Raw genomic sequence first — 15,217 nt, forward strand, 5'->3', positions numbered from 1 at the left:
GCTCACGGAGGGTCTGAGCCCCCAGCCCCGGCTCACGGAGGGTCTGATCCCCCAGCCCCGGCTGACAGGAGGCCGAGCCCGCTGCCCTCCCCCGCCTAACGGGGTGTGATTCCCGCAGGTGTTGTTTTCCGGCAGTTTCGTCGCCTCTCGATCCCACAAACCGCACTCAGGGAGGTGTCGGAGCATCACCCCGGTGGCGCAGCTCGGGGTTTTTGTGATTTCCTTTCCCGTGCGGTAACTTGGATCACTGAGGGGAAAGCTACGCAAATAGTGGCGAGCAGGGTCACCACGAGTAACCCCCGGGGTGCTGCACCGGTAAATGAGAACGGGCAGAGTTTAGGGACTGGCTGCTGACAGCACCGGTGCTGTTCACTGCAGCACAAGGTTCTATAGATGCACCAGGAGGGAGTGGGAGAAGTCACTTATATTTCCTCAAGTGGGGCAGTGAAGTCATAGTTAATTTTTAGTTCTTGGTGTCGTTATTGAAGTGGGTTTTGGCCTTGCAGTCAGTGGGTGTGAGTGGAACCCAGGTCAGGGGGGTTTGGAGATGATGCACTGAAATCACAGAACTGACTCCAGTTTCAGTCACTGGAAGCTGGACTGTTTTCCTGTTACTTCCATTGTTCAGGCAACGGAAAAGTCATGATTTATTTTATAGTTTTCTCATTTGCAACCAGAGAAGGAAATATCAGATGGCTTTGTATAGGAAGCCTTTGACTGGGTAATCTGAGTTGTCGTATAAATAACTATAGACCTGTTTGGGCCTCGTGCCTAATGGCACATGTTAGTGCTGGTATCCTGGGAGAGGATCTGCATTTCATGCTATAACTATTTTAGTTATTAATACCTCTCCGTGGACACTGGTGCCAACCTGGTCTCGGACACTCCAAGCCTTTCCCAAACATGCTGCTCAGGTGGTTTCTCCTGCAGCTCCTGTGTGATGGCACTAAAGTACAGAGCAAATGGCATCAGACGTAGTTTTGGTTATTAGATGTTGTGATTTTGGCTATTTCCTGTGCGAAAGGCTCTGAGAAGCATCTGTGAAGACCTTTAGGTCTCATTGAAAGCAGCATTTTGTTTTCCAATTGTTGGCAGTGTTGGGGGCAATGTCCTCCCTCTCCCAGTGCCCGGGAGTCTGTCGTGTTTGCTGTTTGACAGTGATGTGCTCCTTTGGATCGTGGAGTCTTTGCAGGAGAAAGTAAATCACGACTGGAGGGTGAGCCACACCTCAGGCATAATGAGAACTTTCCCTTACCCTCTCAGCCTCCAGCACTCAGTGTATGTTATAAATTCTTAATACTGTTTGATGATCCAAGTGATAATTTCTTGCGAAAGTAACGGTGACTGTTCCCGTCAGCATTAAAGGTGTTGAAGGCTGATTCAATTAATTTTTTTTTATGTTCTTTCTCCTCAATAATTTTTGCTTTTTATTGGTTGCCTTGGTTTGCACACCACAGCAGGCTGTAAATCTGAGCTGTGGGCTTCCCAGCATTTTAACTCAAGAAGAAATTCCAGTGGCACAGTTGGAGATGCTGTCAGCCAACACTTAGTGGGGGCTAAAATGTATTTTTGCAGCATGTGGGGTGGGCAGGGGTAGACACAACCTGCAAGAGGTGCAGTGTTAGCCCTGCACCTCCTCTGTCAGTCCCATTGCCCTGCTTTGCACTGGCTGCTCTCAGGATCCAGGGGCAATGAGAAATCAGGCAAGAATTGCCTATTGATGAAGTTTTCCAAGTCCCGTGAGCGGGATGGTTCAATAATAGCAATAAGGAAGCTCATTCCACAAATACCAAACATGTTTCTTGTATGGTTTCCCACAAGACAGCACTTCTTGTATTGTGAAATACAGCCCATCATGGCACACTGGTGCCATATAATTCCAGGCAGAGGCAAACAAAAACATCTAGATTCTTTATTTCAGTTTCTTTCTAAGCAAGCTGCTGAATGCAGTGCAGTAGATAACAAGACTGCAGAGTTTTTCTAAGCTCTGTGGTGCCTCCTGGCACTTTGTACTTCTGGTGAGAAGGGTGAAATTCAGTATCTGCACAGCAGGAACGTGGTGCTGGCGAGTGCTCTGTTTCCTCCTGGGATATCCCTGCCTGGCAGAGGGCTCCTGGCAACCCCTTGGGAGTCTTGGCTGGCAGGATAAGAAACTTCCTGTACCCTGTGAGTGCCTCCAGCGTGTCCCTGTCTTATCAGGGGGCAGTGCTGGGTTTAGCTGTGCAGCTTCTGAACCCACAGCTCGTTATTTGACTCCAGAGATCCCTCAGAGAGGAGAATTCTTGCACGAGGAGTCTCTGGCCAGGACGTTCTTCCCAGAGACTTAATTTCACATCCTGTTAATGTTACACTGCTCTTACCCCACCCACAGGATACCCCAGGTGAGAGGGGGGGTTTCTCAGCCCCCTGTGACAGCTGGGACATAACCCAGACTCTGAGTGTGCTGGCATTTGAGAGCTGACACTGAAATGTTGGCATCCTTAATTCTGCATAAATGCTACCTGGACCACATCCTGCCCTCAGCTGTCTTGCACAACTTCTAGAGACTAGTGAAAATGAAAGCAAAATTTGGCTTTTAATTTGACTTCTCATCTAAGCAGAATGCACTTGGCCAGAGGATCAGTGCTAACAGTGGCTTATTTCAAGGAATATTCAACATAAATATCCAATTTATGCACTTTCTTTCACAGGCACTCTTGGTTTTAAAAATCTGAACATTTCTGCTCTTTTCCTGCAGAGGATACCGATGGCCTTGGTGTGTGTGGATGGATCCTGGTGATCACCTCGCTGGTTTTCACTGTTCTTACATTTCCCATATCCATCTGGATGTGCATAAAGGTAAAATTGTTCACTGCTAAGTTGGATTAAAGCTTTAAGCAATGCAGAGTGGTTATTATTGTTCTCAGTTTGAGTTACTTGTTTTCAACCCAAATTAATCCCACTCTGCTCTTTCTTGAACTGTAGCAGGCAGTGTGGAGCAGACCCAGCTCTTCAGTGCATTCATCTTCACACCAAGATAAAAGTGCTGTTACAATATTTTGCAGAATGATTCCTGCACTGACCTCTTTACCACATCTGCCCAGTTGTCATTAGCACATGAGCTAATTTGGGAGATCAGAATAATTGCAAGAACCCATAATTACTCTTGGAGTAATACTGATTTTTTGATACTTTGATTTTTACTTTTTTTAAGGAGATATGTCTAAGTATGAAGTATGGAATTATAAACATGTCAGTATGTCCATAGCTGTGGCTGTGTGTGAGACATTTGAAGACACTGTGTCATCTGTGATCACTTTGAGCTTGATGTTTCCAGTTCCCAGGCAGGAGGAGTTATTTCCTCCTGGTTTGGCATCAGAATTGGAGCTGTAAAAATCCCTGCTGGGTCACAAATACTGCCCTTTGTTGTGTTGTTGCCAGGATATTCCTGATGGCAGCTGCTGGTGCCTGGACCTGCTCAGGTGACATCCTGTTGATAGTCTGAAGAGTATTTCTTGTGGAATACTGTCCTGATTTTTCCTTTTGCTCTTTGCCAATAGATTTTAGGCTAAAATTCTCAAGAGCAGTAGAGAAATATGTGTTAAATATGAGTCTCAAGATTGTCTTAGACTGGTGTGTGATAGTTTGGAATCCATCATGTGGCTTCTGGAAACCCTGGCATGACACCCCCAATCTGTTCCAGATCATAAAGGAGTACGAGCGAGCCATCATATTCCGGCTGGGACGCATCCTGAAAGGGGGAGCAAAGGGACCAGGTATGTCCTGGGGGGCAGTTTGTTTGAATTAGTCATTGGCAAAGCAAGAGCTGTGTAGAGGCCTTGCAGTAGCTGGTGAATGGATTTCTCAAGAATCCTGTAACTTCCAGTAAGAGGATGTGTTACAACAGCAATTGGGCTCGTGGGTCCCTTTCCGCTCAGAGTGTTCTGTGATTCATCCTTTATGTGCAGAAGGCAGCAAACTAATTATCTGTGAGCCTTGCCCAGCTCTGCTTTGGTGATGTGTGATGTGCAGGTGGAGTCAAAGGCACTGAATAGAAAGGGAGGAATAATGGCATCAAATGTATTTGGAAAAAGAAGTTTGATCTATCAGTTCAAACCCAGTTGGTCTGAGAGCCTTGATGCCCTTCAAAACTGACAGAAGCCATTTGATGGCTTTGAAAAGTTGCCTGTGTGTATTAGAAACTCTGAGACCTGCAAGAATGTTGCTTTCAGCTGTTGCTCTTGCTGCCCAGAGTGACAGAGAGGGGCCAGAGCTTCTTCCTTCATTTCACCCAGGTTTTGCAATATTCCACATTGCTGTAAGGCTCAACAATTTCAATGACCAGTGAACAAAAGGAGGTTGATACTTTCTGCTTGCCAGAATTAAGCCCCACAAGTAACTCTGTGGGGGGAGCATTTTTAAAAGTAACTGTTAACAGTTTTGGGGTCTTTTCCCCAAATGTTAAAAATCTCTAAATAAGTGATACCTGGATAACTTGAAGTTTCTGCACACGTGTTTTTGAAAGCCTTCCCCTGCTTTGGAAACCATGACAAGTGTTGTGCTGCTGAGCTCCCCACAAAGAACTGCACAGCCTCAGTGCTTGGACTTCACCTTATTTCAGTAGCAAGTTTCCTCCGCTTTAATGACCCATTTTCACATCTTCTTGAACATATTTTTTGGTACAGGTTTGTTTTTTGTCCTGCCCTGCACAGACAGCTTCATCAAGGTTGATATGAGAACCATCTCTTTCGATATTCCTCCCCAGGAGGTGAGTTTGGGTCTGATAAAACACTGACAGAATTTTGTGCACTCTCTTTTTCCTTGTCCCCTCTCAGGATTGGGTAACATGTAGTTTAAACAGAGATTTCTTGTGCAGGTGCAATGTGTTGTGAAGAAGACACATATCCTTTGGAAATGTCATCCAGTAGGAGAAGGGCACTGAAGGAAAACAAGTGCTGCTGCCCTCTGAGGACCAAATGAGATAATTTAATATGTCTGAGAGCTGGGAGGGAGGGCTTTGGAACGAGGGCTGCTGGGCTTCATGCAACATTCCCTAATTGCTTCTGTGAAATCTGGAAGGTTTCCAGATGCAGCAGTGATGTGTCCTGTGCCAATTTATCTAGATGTATGAACCAGCTAAAATATTGGGGTGAAACTGGTACATACATCAAATGCTATTTATAGCAACTGGAAGGAATGAGGGCACAGCTCCATTTGGGGCTTCTGTGCCCTGCCCTGCACAGGGACATGATGAAGGAGCTACCACACCTCATGGCATCTGATGTCTTTCAGCTTGAAGGTGCAAAAGAACAAAAAAAATTGCTTTAATTTCTAGTCTGTTTTTCCTTCAACTCCTTCATTGTGTAGCAGAGTGTGTCAGAGCATTAACCCAGCTGAACTCAGGCTGCCAACTCCAGGGGTGACAAAGGAATAGAAACCCACTGGCCCTCTAAGAAATAAGTTAGTGAACAATTGTATCTCGATGGTTACAACTGTATCCCTCATGTATCTGGCGTGTTTTTCCAGCAGAGATGGTTGATGCAGCCTGTCTGGGGCATCTGTTTCCTGTCAGATTTGCTCCTTGGCTTGTTGCTCGTTGTTAGTTGTGGATTGAGACAAATGGCAGCTGTCCTGGTGCACTCTAAAGGGTAATTGGGAGAAACCTAATCACTGGCAGGCAGAATGTGCTTGCAGCTGCTGATGTGCCATTAGTGAAGCCTTCAGTAATCCAGTTTTTCTTTTGATTTGATTAAATTATGCTTATGGATTTAGGTTTGTGTTCCCTAGGTAGAGGCAGATATTTTTATATGTTCAGCATGATTTCTGTGTGTGATGCTCATTCTTCAGCTTGTGCTGTTATGGAAAGCCTGCTGAAAGAGGTGGTTTGGGAAGGGGCAGAGCAGGTAAGTCTTGAAGGTTGAGTCATTCACACATCCCTCCCTCATCAAATAACAGAATAGGAACTGTCTGGCATGGAATGAGGACACCCCTTCCCATGTTCCTGCAGCATCCTGCAATTCTTTTAAACTTACCTTTAGAGTGGAATTAATATCAGTGCATCTTTCTAGGGTCCCAGGTTAGACCTTCCCAGGTGAACTTGTGTTTCAGGGTAAAGAATTTCTGCTTTTTTGCCTTTTCCTGTCCCTGGTGTGACTTGCTGGTATGACTGTGAATTCAAAGAAGTGAGTTCAAAATAACATGATGGCAAAGCTGATGGAATGTATTTTTCACTGAGAAGTGTTCTAATTCCATACTTAGTCTCAGCTTTGCAGAGTTGTACTGGCAGGTTTGTGAGCACTGGGACACGTTCACATGCAGCAAATGTGCACAAGGACTTTTGTTTTCAACTAATTTACTCTGGAAAAACCAGGAGTTGGTCTAGCAAAACAAACAGGTAATTATCCTAATAATTAACATTGTATTTATTGGGTGTTCTCTGCTCTGCAGATCCTGACCAAGGACTCGGTGACGGTGAACGTGGACGGGGTGGTTTATTACCGGGTCCAGAACGCCACCCTGGCCGTGGCAAACATCACCAACGCCGACTCTGCCACCCGCCTGCTGGCACAGACCACCCTGAGGAACGTCCTGGGCACCAAGAACCTGTCTGAGATCCTCTCTGACCGGGAGGAGATTGCACAGTGCATGCAGGTACGAGCTCTGGGGATCCATCAAATGCCTGAGCAGCAACCTCAGGGACAACCTATGGGAGAGGATTTATTGTACCTCTAAGTGATAAGCCAAGGGGTGGTTTGGAGCTTTAGGCAAAGCCCTGTTCAAGATCTCTTGGGATGACACTCCCTAAAATAAAAATGAAGGACTAAAGCAGGAAGGGACCAGTGGGAATGAGGGATACAGGAGGGGAGGCCTTCCCTGGATCATTGTGTCAGTCCTTGCTGTTGATGGAAATTATACCACAGAATTCCTTCAATAAATTAATGAAGCTCTGGGCTTTTGTCTTAGCTTACAACAGTTATGCTCTTATAATTATCAAATCATAACACAAGTACTAAAGCCCTTAAAGTCCAAGAACTCTAAGATAACTGATTTGGTTTAAGTGATCATTCTTCAAATGTGGGCATTAGTTTGAGTGGGGTGTGTGGTTTAACTTCCCTGTCCTGCCTTCTGCAGTCCACGCTTGATGAGGCCACAGATGATTGGGGCATTAAGGTGGAGCGTGTGGAGATCAAGGATGTGAAGCTGCCTGTGCAGCTGCAGAGGGCCATGGCTGCAGAGGCAGAGGCTGCCCGGGAGGCCAGAGCCAAGGTAAGGACACCAGCAGGGAGGTGCCCTTGGTTGGGTTTGGTTTTTTCTTTGTGAATAATTCGATGTGGTGATGTGGAGGATGAAGGTGCTCAGCCAGATTGTGCTAAATATTAATTTTGATGCTTAATTACTTCATAACTTCTTAATTATTATTTATTGTGATGTTTAAAAGAATACTGTGCCCTTGCAGTAGGGCTCTGTAGCAGACTCTGCACTTGCCTGTGCTGACACACACCAGTAACTTCCCTGTTAAAACAGGGCCATCTCCAACCCACCTGTCCTTGACAAATACTCAGAAAATGTTTATATCCCAGTGCAGAAAGGTCACAATTCTGTCCCTGATGAACTCAGAACTTAAAAAAAGGAGGGAATAGAAAGGTATTTCCCCAGTAAGAAACACTCAATTCCTTCTTGCCCTTGTAGATACAAAAAAATACAGCTTTAAGGAGAAAGTATTCTCAGCTGTCCAGGGGCAGTGCTGCTGTCTGTAAGAGCTGAACACTGTTCATTTATTGGGGTCTTAAATGCTCGTAATTCTGGTGAGGGGAAAGCAAAACAGTCCCAAACCCTCCAAAATAATTTCTTTAGTCAGAAGTCCATGTGCACAAGATGGCACAAAGGAGGTTTTGGGTTCTAAGGTATGTTCCTTTCAAGGAGGTTCACAGTGGGATTTATAGGTGCTATTTAATGTTTTTCTCTTCATAACAAAGAAGAAAATGTTTTCTTCTGTTCTTCCTGTATTTCACACAAGCTTTATTGTGCTGAAAGAAGCACAAAGGTTTTTGAAGGCAGAACAGATACTCCTGTGGCATTCTTGAGACCTGTGCTCAGAGACCCAGAGACCTCAGAGATCTGGCATTCTCGGGGTGGGAGGAGACCAGGAGAAGGGAGGAAACCAGGAGTAAGGGCCTGGAGAGCCAACAGGAGCCTGGTGAAACACCCACCTAGGGGAGGTCACTGGCAGAGTGGGGAGCAGTGGCTCTGGTCCCTCCTGAGGGCTGTGCTGTGTCTCCCTGCCAGGTGATCGCGGCCGAGGGGGAGATGAACGCGTCCCGCGCCCTCAAGGAGGCCTCCATGGTGATCACCGAGTCTCCCGCCGCGCTGCAGCTGCGCTACCTGCAGACCCTGACCACCATCGCCGCCGAGAAGAACTCCACCATCGTCTTCCCCCTGCCCATCAACATCCTGCAGGGCCTCCTCCACCTCAAAGAGTAGGGAGGGTGGGAGCATCTTTGCAGCGCTGCATTCCTGGGCACTGCAGCTCCCGGCAGTGTTGGCAACGCGGGTTTGCTGAGGAACCTCTTCTGTTTTACTAAGTGTGTTATAAAACTTGTGTGTAGTGTTTGTGGATATGGACAATTACAATTATTTGAAGTTGAAAGCCTCTCAGAAGGAGTACAAGCAAGTTGTGATCTTAAATAAACTTTATCCAAACTGTCCTGGATGGGGCACCTCTAATCCATAACCTCCCCTTTTCGAATAGTGTAGAAAAGGAGTTGTGGTAGAGGTGATCCAACATTTGGAAAGAGAATTATTCCCTGCAAGGGAAGTGGAACAGCCCTGACTGTATTCTCCTGGAGTGTAGCTGTATGTGATGGAGTCAGCAGATTGGTTCTCTGCCTTACACAAGGAAAAGTTGATGCAGGAGTGAGAATACTGTCCTGGGGACTTGTCAAAATCGGGTTCCTGCTCTCTAATCCAGTCCCCATTCATGAGAAACAGTTGTTGGTGGAACTTTCCATCTGTTCTGCCCCCCAGGAACGGCACAAACATGCCGTGGTTATGGACACAACGTGCTTGTGGTCACTGCTGGGCTGGTGTTGTTACAGGGCTGTGTCTGTGTAGAGTTGCGCTGCTTTAAAGCACTGAAAAGGGTCTGCCTTTATCTGTTTCTCTTAAAAAGGAATTTTTAAAAACCAAAGTACTGCGTTTTATCCAGGTCTAAAGCCTTCTTCCTGTAGAAGTCAGACGTCTGTAACTGGTGGGGTGGGGTGGTGTTTAACAGAGATGCTGCACTGTTGATACACCTGTTGGGACACAGGGGTTTTACTTGGTGGTGCTGCTCTGTGCACACCTGGAGGGGTTGTGGTGTCACTAAGGGCTTACATTTCATCCCAAAGCAGGTGAGCCTCAGCTCACACAACCCTGCCTGGCTGTTAAACTTTGTGTTTTGTACCTCTTTAGTAGATGTAATTACAGACTGAAATGAGGAGAATTGGAGTCTGCAGGGGGGGAGGCTCTTCAGGCTGCCACCAGCACTGAGTCTGGCACCTTGAACTTCCGGGAGGTGGCAATGAGACCAAAAAGCCAAGATCAGTGCTGTAAGTGCCCTTCTCACACTGGGCAGCATAAACCTCACAGCTTGGGGTTTGTCCCCTTTCTGCTACGCTCAGTTCTGTGTTTACAGGTGTTTTAGTACAGGCAGGGCCTGTCCAGCTGTGCCTTTGTCCCTGGCAGCAGATGCCCAAGTGCTGGTGCTTTCCTGCCTGTTTGCTGCAAAGCTTTTCTTTTCCTCTGCAGCACCAAAGCAATACACTCCTCTGTCAGTGCAGCACTTCATGTAAACTGAGTTTAACTTTTGGGTGGGAGAGGGAGAATCAGTTACCAAAGCTGGGCTGATCAGCTCTGCTGTGCTCAGAGGGGGTCCTTGGGGAACATGGTGACTCTGTAACTCCTGCTGTTGCTGCTGCAGGTGCCACCCCTGTGAATTGTTGTTGACACCACGAGATGCTTTTTGCTCTCCTCTGAATAAAAGATGTGCTGTTTACTAACGACTGACTGCCTGTAAGAGTTAACACTGTTCATTTATCGGGGTCTTAAACGCTCATAATTCTGGTGAGGGGAAAGCAAAACAGTCCCAAACTCCCCAAAATAATTTCTTTAGTCAGAAGTCCATGTGCAAAAGATGGCACAAAGAAGGTTTTGGGGTTTAAGGTGTGTTCCTTTCAAGGAGGTTCACGGTGGGATTTATAGGTGCTATTTAATGTTTTCTTCTTCATAACAAACCCCACCATTTCTGTTCTTCCCATTATTTCACACAAGCTTTATTGTATTAAATATAATCAAAGCAAGGAGGAGGGTCAATGACTGGTCGTGATTGTTTTCGGAAATTATTGCACAGCTAATTGGCTATTTACCATCATTCCCTCGTTAATGTGCATCCTGGAGGAAGGAGCTCTCGGAGGCATTGAAGGCACTGGACTTGCTCTGTGTCAAACCTGTTCTCAGACATCCACGTCTGCCATCGCTCTCTGCAGGGGATCCACAGCCCAGTAATCGTCATCCCAGCCCAGGAACCAGCCGGAGAAGGTGGGGGGCTCGAAGCCCTGTTTGATGATGGTCACGGGGGTCCTCTTGTCGCGGTTGGACGGGTCGGTGTCGATGTAGCGCTTGGCTGGGGGGAGGAGGGGACCTCACTGAGGGAATCGGGGCTAAATGGCTGCTCCACTTAACCAACCACCCACCCACCCTGTGGTTTGTAGAATGTGGATCTCCTGCCTCATGAGCAGACAGTGGGAAAGGGAGAAAGGGAGAGTTCAGAGAGGAAAATGTGACATTACCAGATTTCAGTGCCTCAGTCTTTTCTTCTTCTTGGGCGTCTTGTCCAATCCATACAAAGACCTAAAGAAAAAAATATGCATATTAATCATTTCAGCAACAATCTCTTTCTGAAGGGGTGATTTAGACAAAGTCTCAGTGACCAGAGGGTGACACAGACCCAGAACATCCCCATGTTGGGTGTGCCTGGGGTGTTGACCCTGCGTGACCAAAGCCATCACTTGATCTCAAGAAGCTTTTTGCCTGCATTTTATCTACAGAAATTGTAGATCTGTGAACGAATTCTACACTAGTTTAACACCAGAGGAAAGTAGCAGATGTTTGAACATTTTTACATAAAACATTAAAACTCAGTAAGTTGCCTTGTGGCTGATTTATGCACAGTCTATTACACAACAGCACTGCTGTTGTAATTCAGATCTTGATCTAGAGCCACTCTGTGCCTGTTCTTTGCTCCTCTTGTCACCCTGTAAACGTGAGGTACCTGATCCCACGTGTCGAGGAGCATCACATCATCTGTAGCCAGGTCATCCTGAGTCAGATCTCCAGGGACTTCTTCAATCTGGAAAACAGAGGGTTAAGGTCAGCACAGGCTTCAAGCACCACTTTACCTGTACAGGAGAAATCCCACAAAGGAAGAGCAGGGGTGACACTGATGGTGGGTGGCTCAGAGCAGCTGGGACTGAGGTTCTCCCAGCCTTGGCAGGGGGGTGTTGGAGCTACTGATGTCAGAGACTCACCGTGAAGCGCCCGCTCTTGTTGGAGCAGGCGAAGAGCCGAGGAGGGTGCGCGTCCATCTTCTTGTCCTTGAGCCGGGGCGAGGTGCGGTACGGGGCCTTCCCACCCAGGGCTGCCCAGAAATTGTCTGCAAGAGAGAGGCTGGTGCTTCACTTGTTCATGGAAACCACAGCAGGGTTATGGTTCGACTCAGGCTCCCCTGTGACTCCCTCACCTGGCTCTCTGCCCTCAGAGACCTGGACTGGGCGAGCTCCCAGGACCTTCAGCAGCTCCTGCGCTCCCGATTTCTCGGCGTTGCTGGCTCCTTGGCCAACCCACAGGTAGGCAGCAGAGGGAGTCTTCAGGACAAAGGCATCGTTGGAGTTCAGCTGACTGGCAGTAGGATCCAGCTGAAAAGAAGGAACACTGCAGGTGTCAGATGTAACCATCCTCTACCCAGAGCCCATTAGTTCAAAATAAAACCAGAACCTATCGTTGAATAAACCACAAACAAGACACTCCTGTGAGCGTGTAAGGCTGTAAGATGTGTGTTCCCTGTATCCAGGTGATGAGTTAGACTTGCCACATGGGAAGAGCAAACAACTGTTTCTCTGTGATCTGCAGGTGCACAGGACATGCAGTGCCTGCTCTGTCATTTTGCCAGTCTGTGGCCATGGCAGGAGATGCAGGATCTCACTGGGCAGCCCATGGCAGAGCAGTTCCCTGCTGGGACACTGCTCAGTCACTCACACCATCTCCTCTGTGCCAGCAAGGACAGGCCATCTTGAAGCTGGAAACTTGGAAGTTACTGCAGTCATAAACCAGCACCCTCACCTCCCCTGGACCTGTTCACTAGGATTTAATCTCCGTGCTGTTGCACAGGGTTTTGTGTGCATTTTCTTCCAGAGGAGTGGGACTCTGAACCCGTGTCCTGGCACAAATTCCATGGGAATTTAGCTCTTCCTGCCTTCTGCATTGTTGTCACACAATGGGCTCAGCACAAGTCACAAATGTTCCCATCAGGGCCTGTCCAAACAACCCCAGAGTTGCTCCCCTTGCACGTACCTCCACAGCTCTGGTGGCTCCGGAGGTGCTGGATCGGACCTGGAAGAGCCGCGTTTCCGCGGGCGCCGTCTGCCCTCCTTCCCTCGAGGTTCCCCCCTTGTACACAATCAAGGGCTTGCCCCCAAACATGCTCATCAGGTGAGGTGGCTCCTTCCCTTGCACTACTCGTTTCTGCAGAGAAAGAAACGTGCTCTCAGTTTGGAGCAGCACAAGAGGTACCAGAAATGGCCTTTGCAGCTGGAATATTCACACAGCACCCAGCTGGGGGTAGGAGTGTAATACAGGTATTATTTATTCCCACAGAGTTGGGTTTGGTTTCTGCTGGGTTGTGTTTGTTCCTTTACCTGCACAGGGGTGCCTCCCAGCTCCTCATCCAGCTGCACTGTGAGGAAGGCAGAGGTTGCAATCTCATCCTGAGTGGAGTCAGCTCCCTGCCTGGGAGACAAGGCCAAATTCCAGATTTATTTTCAGCCCTTCCAGACACACACACCTTACAGAGATCCAGAGGAGTTGAGGAAAACCTGTGTTACCAAACCTTCATTCAATAATAAGAGGACATTGGCTGTCCTGTGTTGCAGCACAGGGATTACAGGGGGAGACAAGAACCTTTGCTAGAGAAGCAGCACAGATTCTTCAGGATTTCCAGCCCAGTCTCCCGTTCTTTCCAGCAGCCAGTTTAAGAACTCAGCTGTTGGTACTGGGATCAGGAATTACATGTGCAGCCCCTGGGCAGGCTGTGCCCCTTCTGGGTTCACTCAGAGGTTCTGCCTGTGCCCTCTGCTTGTTGAGGAGCAGCAAAACCACCCCTGTGAGCCTGGCTGGAAAATTCCTCCATAAGGACACGGGCTGGGAACTGTCCCAGTCACAATAACAGAGTATCAGAAGTTCCTTACAGTGATCTCAAAGATGTGGGAACTCTGTAAAAACCAGCAGAGCTTGATCCAAAGAAGGGAGTAACTACTACTGGCAGGGGAAAAAGCTAAAAAAAGCTAGCACAGGAATTCCCTCCATTGTTCCACTTCAAGTGAAACATCCCACACCTCTGGGGGAGTGTTTTGTTCGCAAGGGATGCTTATCCAGGGTGAAATTTTACCCCCCAAGGTTCCTCTGTCAGTGGGGAGCAGCAGTGATCCGTTTTCCAGAGCTCCCTCACCAGGTGTAGATGATCTGGCCCCTCCTGCCGTCGTGCTGGTAGTCGTACAGGATGATGTAGCTGTCCCCGCCGTAGAACTGCCCGTAGGTCGCGGGATTCACCGGCACCTTCTCGGAGCCTTCTATTCTCCAGATCTGGGGCGGGAGCAGCGGAGATGCCTCATCAGTTAGAGCCTTTCTCCCGCTCCTGCATTCCCCAAATCCTGCATTCCCCAAATCCCGCATTCCCCAAATCCCGCATCCCCCAAATCCCGCATTCCCCAAATCCCGCATTCCCACATCCCGCATTCCCCCATCCCGCATTCCCCCATCCCGCATTCCCAAATCCCGCATCCCCCAAATCCCGCATTCCCACATCCCGCATTCCCAAATCCCGCATTCCCAAATCCCGCATTCCCAAATCCCGCATTCCCAAATCTCGCATTCCCAAATCCCGCATCCCGGCGCTCGCGGGGCTGCAGCGCCCCCTGCCGGGCCAGCGCCGACAGCGCCCCGGACCCGACAACGGGACAATTCCCATCCCTGTCCAGGGAAGGGAGCTCCGAGGCTTCCCGCGGGACTTCTGAACAGCCAAAAACCTTGGCCGGCACCTCCGTGGGCTTCCGGAGGGCGCTCAGCCCTTTCAGTGCCACCTCCAGCCCTGTTTGGACGGGCACGGGGTGGATGGGACAGGTGCTCCCACAGAATCACCCCCCACACGTGATGGCAACAGGTACAACAGGAGGAGGAGGTACAGGAGGAGGAGGAGGAATGAGGGAGAATTTCAGTGCTGGGAAACTGTGGGATCAGAATTAACAGAATCACCACCACTTACCTGCAGGGCTCTGCAGACCCTGCTGGCATTTCTGGTGTTAAACATTGCCCCAGTGTTTACAAAAGCTCAGTGCTGAGGTGGCTCTCAGGCCTCCGTTTGTCCCGCTGCTCTTGCAGGAATGCCACCCAGGGGTAAAGAAAAGTTTGGGAACCTCCCCAGAGGGGTGCTGGCACTGCTGACCTGTTTGTTGCCCGTGCCATCATCCTCCATGCCGTGCTGGGCAGCCATGGCCCTGGAGCTGTGCAGAGTGGCCGCGTCGAAAGGGACCTGCTCGATCTTGGCAACGTGACCAGAAACATGGGCCTGGCCCAGCCCCTCTGTCTGGTCCTTGTCCCGCCAGTTCTTGAAGAATTGCTTGAACAGAGGTGTCTCACCGCTCTCAGGGAGGACTTGGATCTGAAATGAATGAGCCTTTAGAAGCATCTCCCCAAGGTTTATCTACCCCTTCTCTTTTGCACTCTTTGGAGAGAGGTCACAGCCAGGGTGAGAGTGTCTGACACGAGAACATGAGCTGTGCTGGGGGAAATGCTGCTTTAAGGGCAGGGTTAGCCCAGGAGCACCACTGCAGTGTCTCCCTGCAGAAAAGCAGATCACCCAAACCAGGAGCTCCCTGAAAGGCCAGGAGTGGAGTCCCCAGCCCGTGAGGCAGAGAAGTGTCCCCCGTGC

The 15,217-nt window shown here is 48.7% G+C and overlaps 2 protein-coding genes across 2 annotated transcripts; one reads left to right on the forward strand and one right to left on the reverse strand.

Moving 5' to 3' along the window:
- Positions 1–2,702: 2,702 nt before the first annotated feature.
- LOC113962270 (erythrocyte band 7 integral membrane protein) lies at positions 2,703–8,595 on the forward strand. Its single transcript, XM_027673050.1, has 6 exons — positions 2,703–2,838; positions 3,683–3,755; positions 4,665–4,747; positions 6,427–6,630; positions 7,111–7,245; positions 8,266–8,595. The coding sequence occupies exons 1-6, from the start codon at positions 2,827–2,829 to the stop codon at positions 8,458–8,460; spliced, it is 702 nt and encodes a 233-aa protein (XP_027528851.1). The 5' UTR covers positions 2,703–2,826; the 3' UTR covers positions 8,461–8,595.
- Positions 8,596–10,262: 1,667 nt separating this feature from the next.
- On the reverse strand, positions 10,263–14,989 carry LOC113962268 (gelsolin). The gene is made up of 9 exons (XM_027673048.1): positions 14,732–14,989; positions 13,739–13,872; positions 12,930–13,020; positions 12,586–12,756; positions 11,756–11,930; positions 11,544–11,668; positions 11,288–11,365; positions 10,806–10,866; positions 10,263–10,639 (listed from the first exon to the last, which is right to left on the reverse strand). Exons 1-9 carry the CDS (start codon positions 14,972–14,974, stop codon positions 10,470–10,472), a joined length of 1,248 nt encoding a protein of 415 aa, XP_027528849.1. The 5' UTR covers positions 14,975–14,989; the 3' UTR covers positions 10,263–10,469.
- Between the last annotated feature and the right edge of the window lie 228 nt (positions 14,990–15,217).

This window comes from Neopelma chrysocephalum, unplaced genomic scaffold, assembly GCF_003984885.1.
Source record: "Neopelma chrysocephalum unplaced genomic scaffold, ASM398488v2 Primary Assembly neopelma1_137038, whole genome shotgun sequence".
Lineage (NCBI taxonomy): Eukaryota > Metazoa > Chordata > Aves > Passeriformes > Pipridae > Neopelma > Neopelma chrysocephalum.

Bases quoted from the DNA above. Each gene is read 5' to 3' on its own strand.
- LOC113962268 (XM_027673048.1), bottom strand. From the start codon at position 14,974: ATGCTTCTAAAGGCTCATTCATTTCAGATCCAAGTCCTCCCTGAGAGC. The intron at 12,757-12,929 runs GTAAAGGAACAA...CTTTCTCTGCAG, and splicing joins TGGGAGGCACCCCTGTGCAG to AAACGAGTAGTGCAAGGGAA. The intron at 10,867-11,287 runs GTACCTCACGTT...TTTTTTCTTTAG, and splicing joins TCCTCGACACGTGGGATCAG to GTCTTTGTATGGATTGGACA.
- LOC113962270 (XM_027673050.1), top strand. The intron at 3,756-4,664 runs GTATGTCCTGGG...TTTTTGGTACAG, and splicing joins AGGGGGAGCAAAGGGACCAG to GTTTGTTTTTTGTCCTGCCC. The intron at 7,246-8,265 runs GTAAGGACACCA...TCTCCCTGCCAG, and splicing joins CCCGGGAGGCCAGAGCCAAG to GTGATCGCGGCCGAGGGGGA.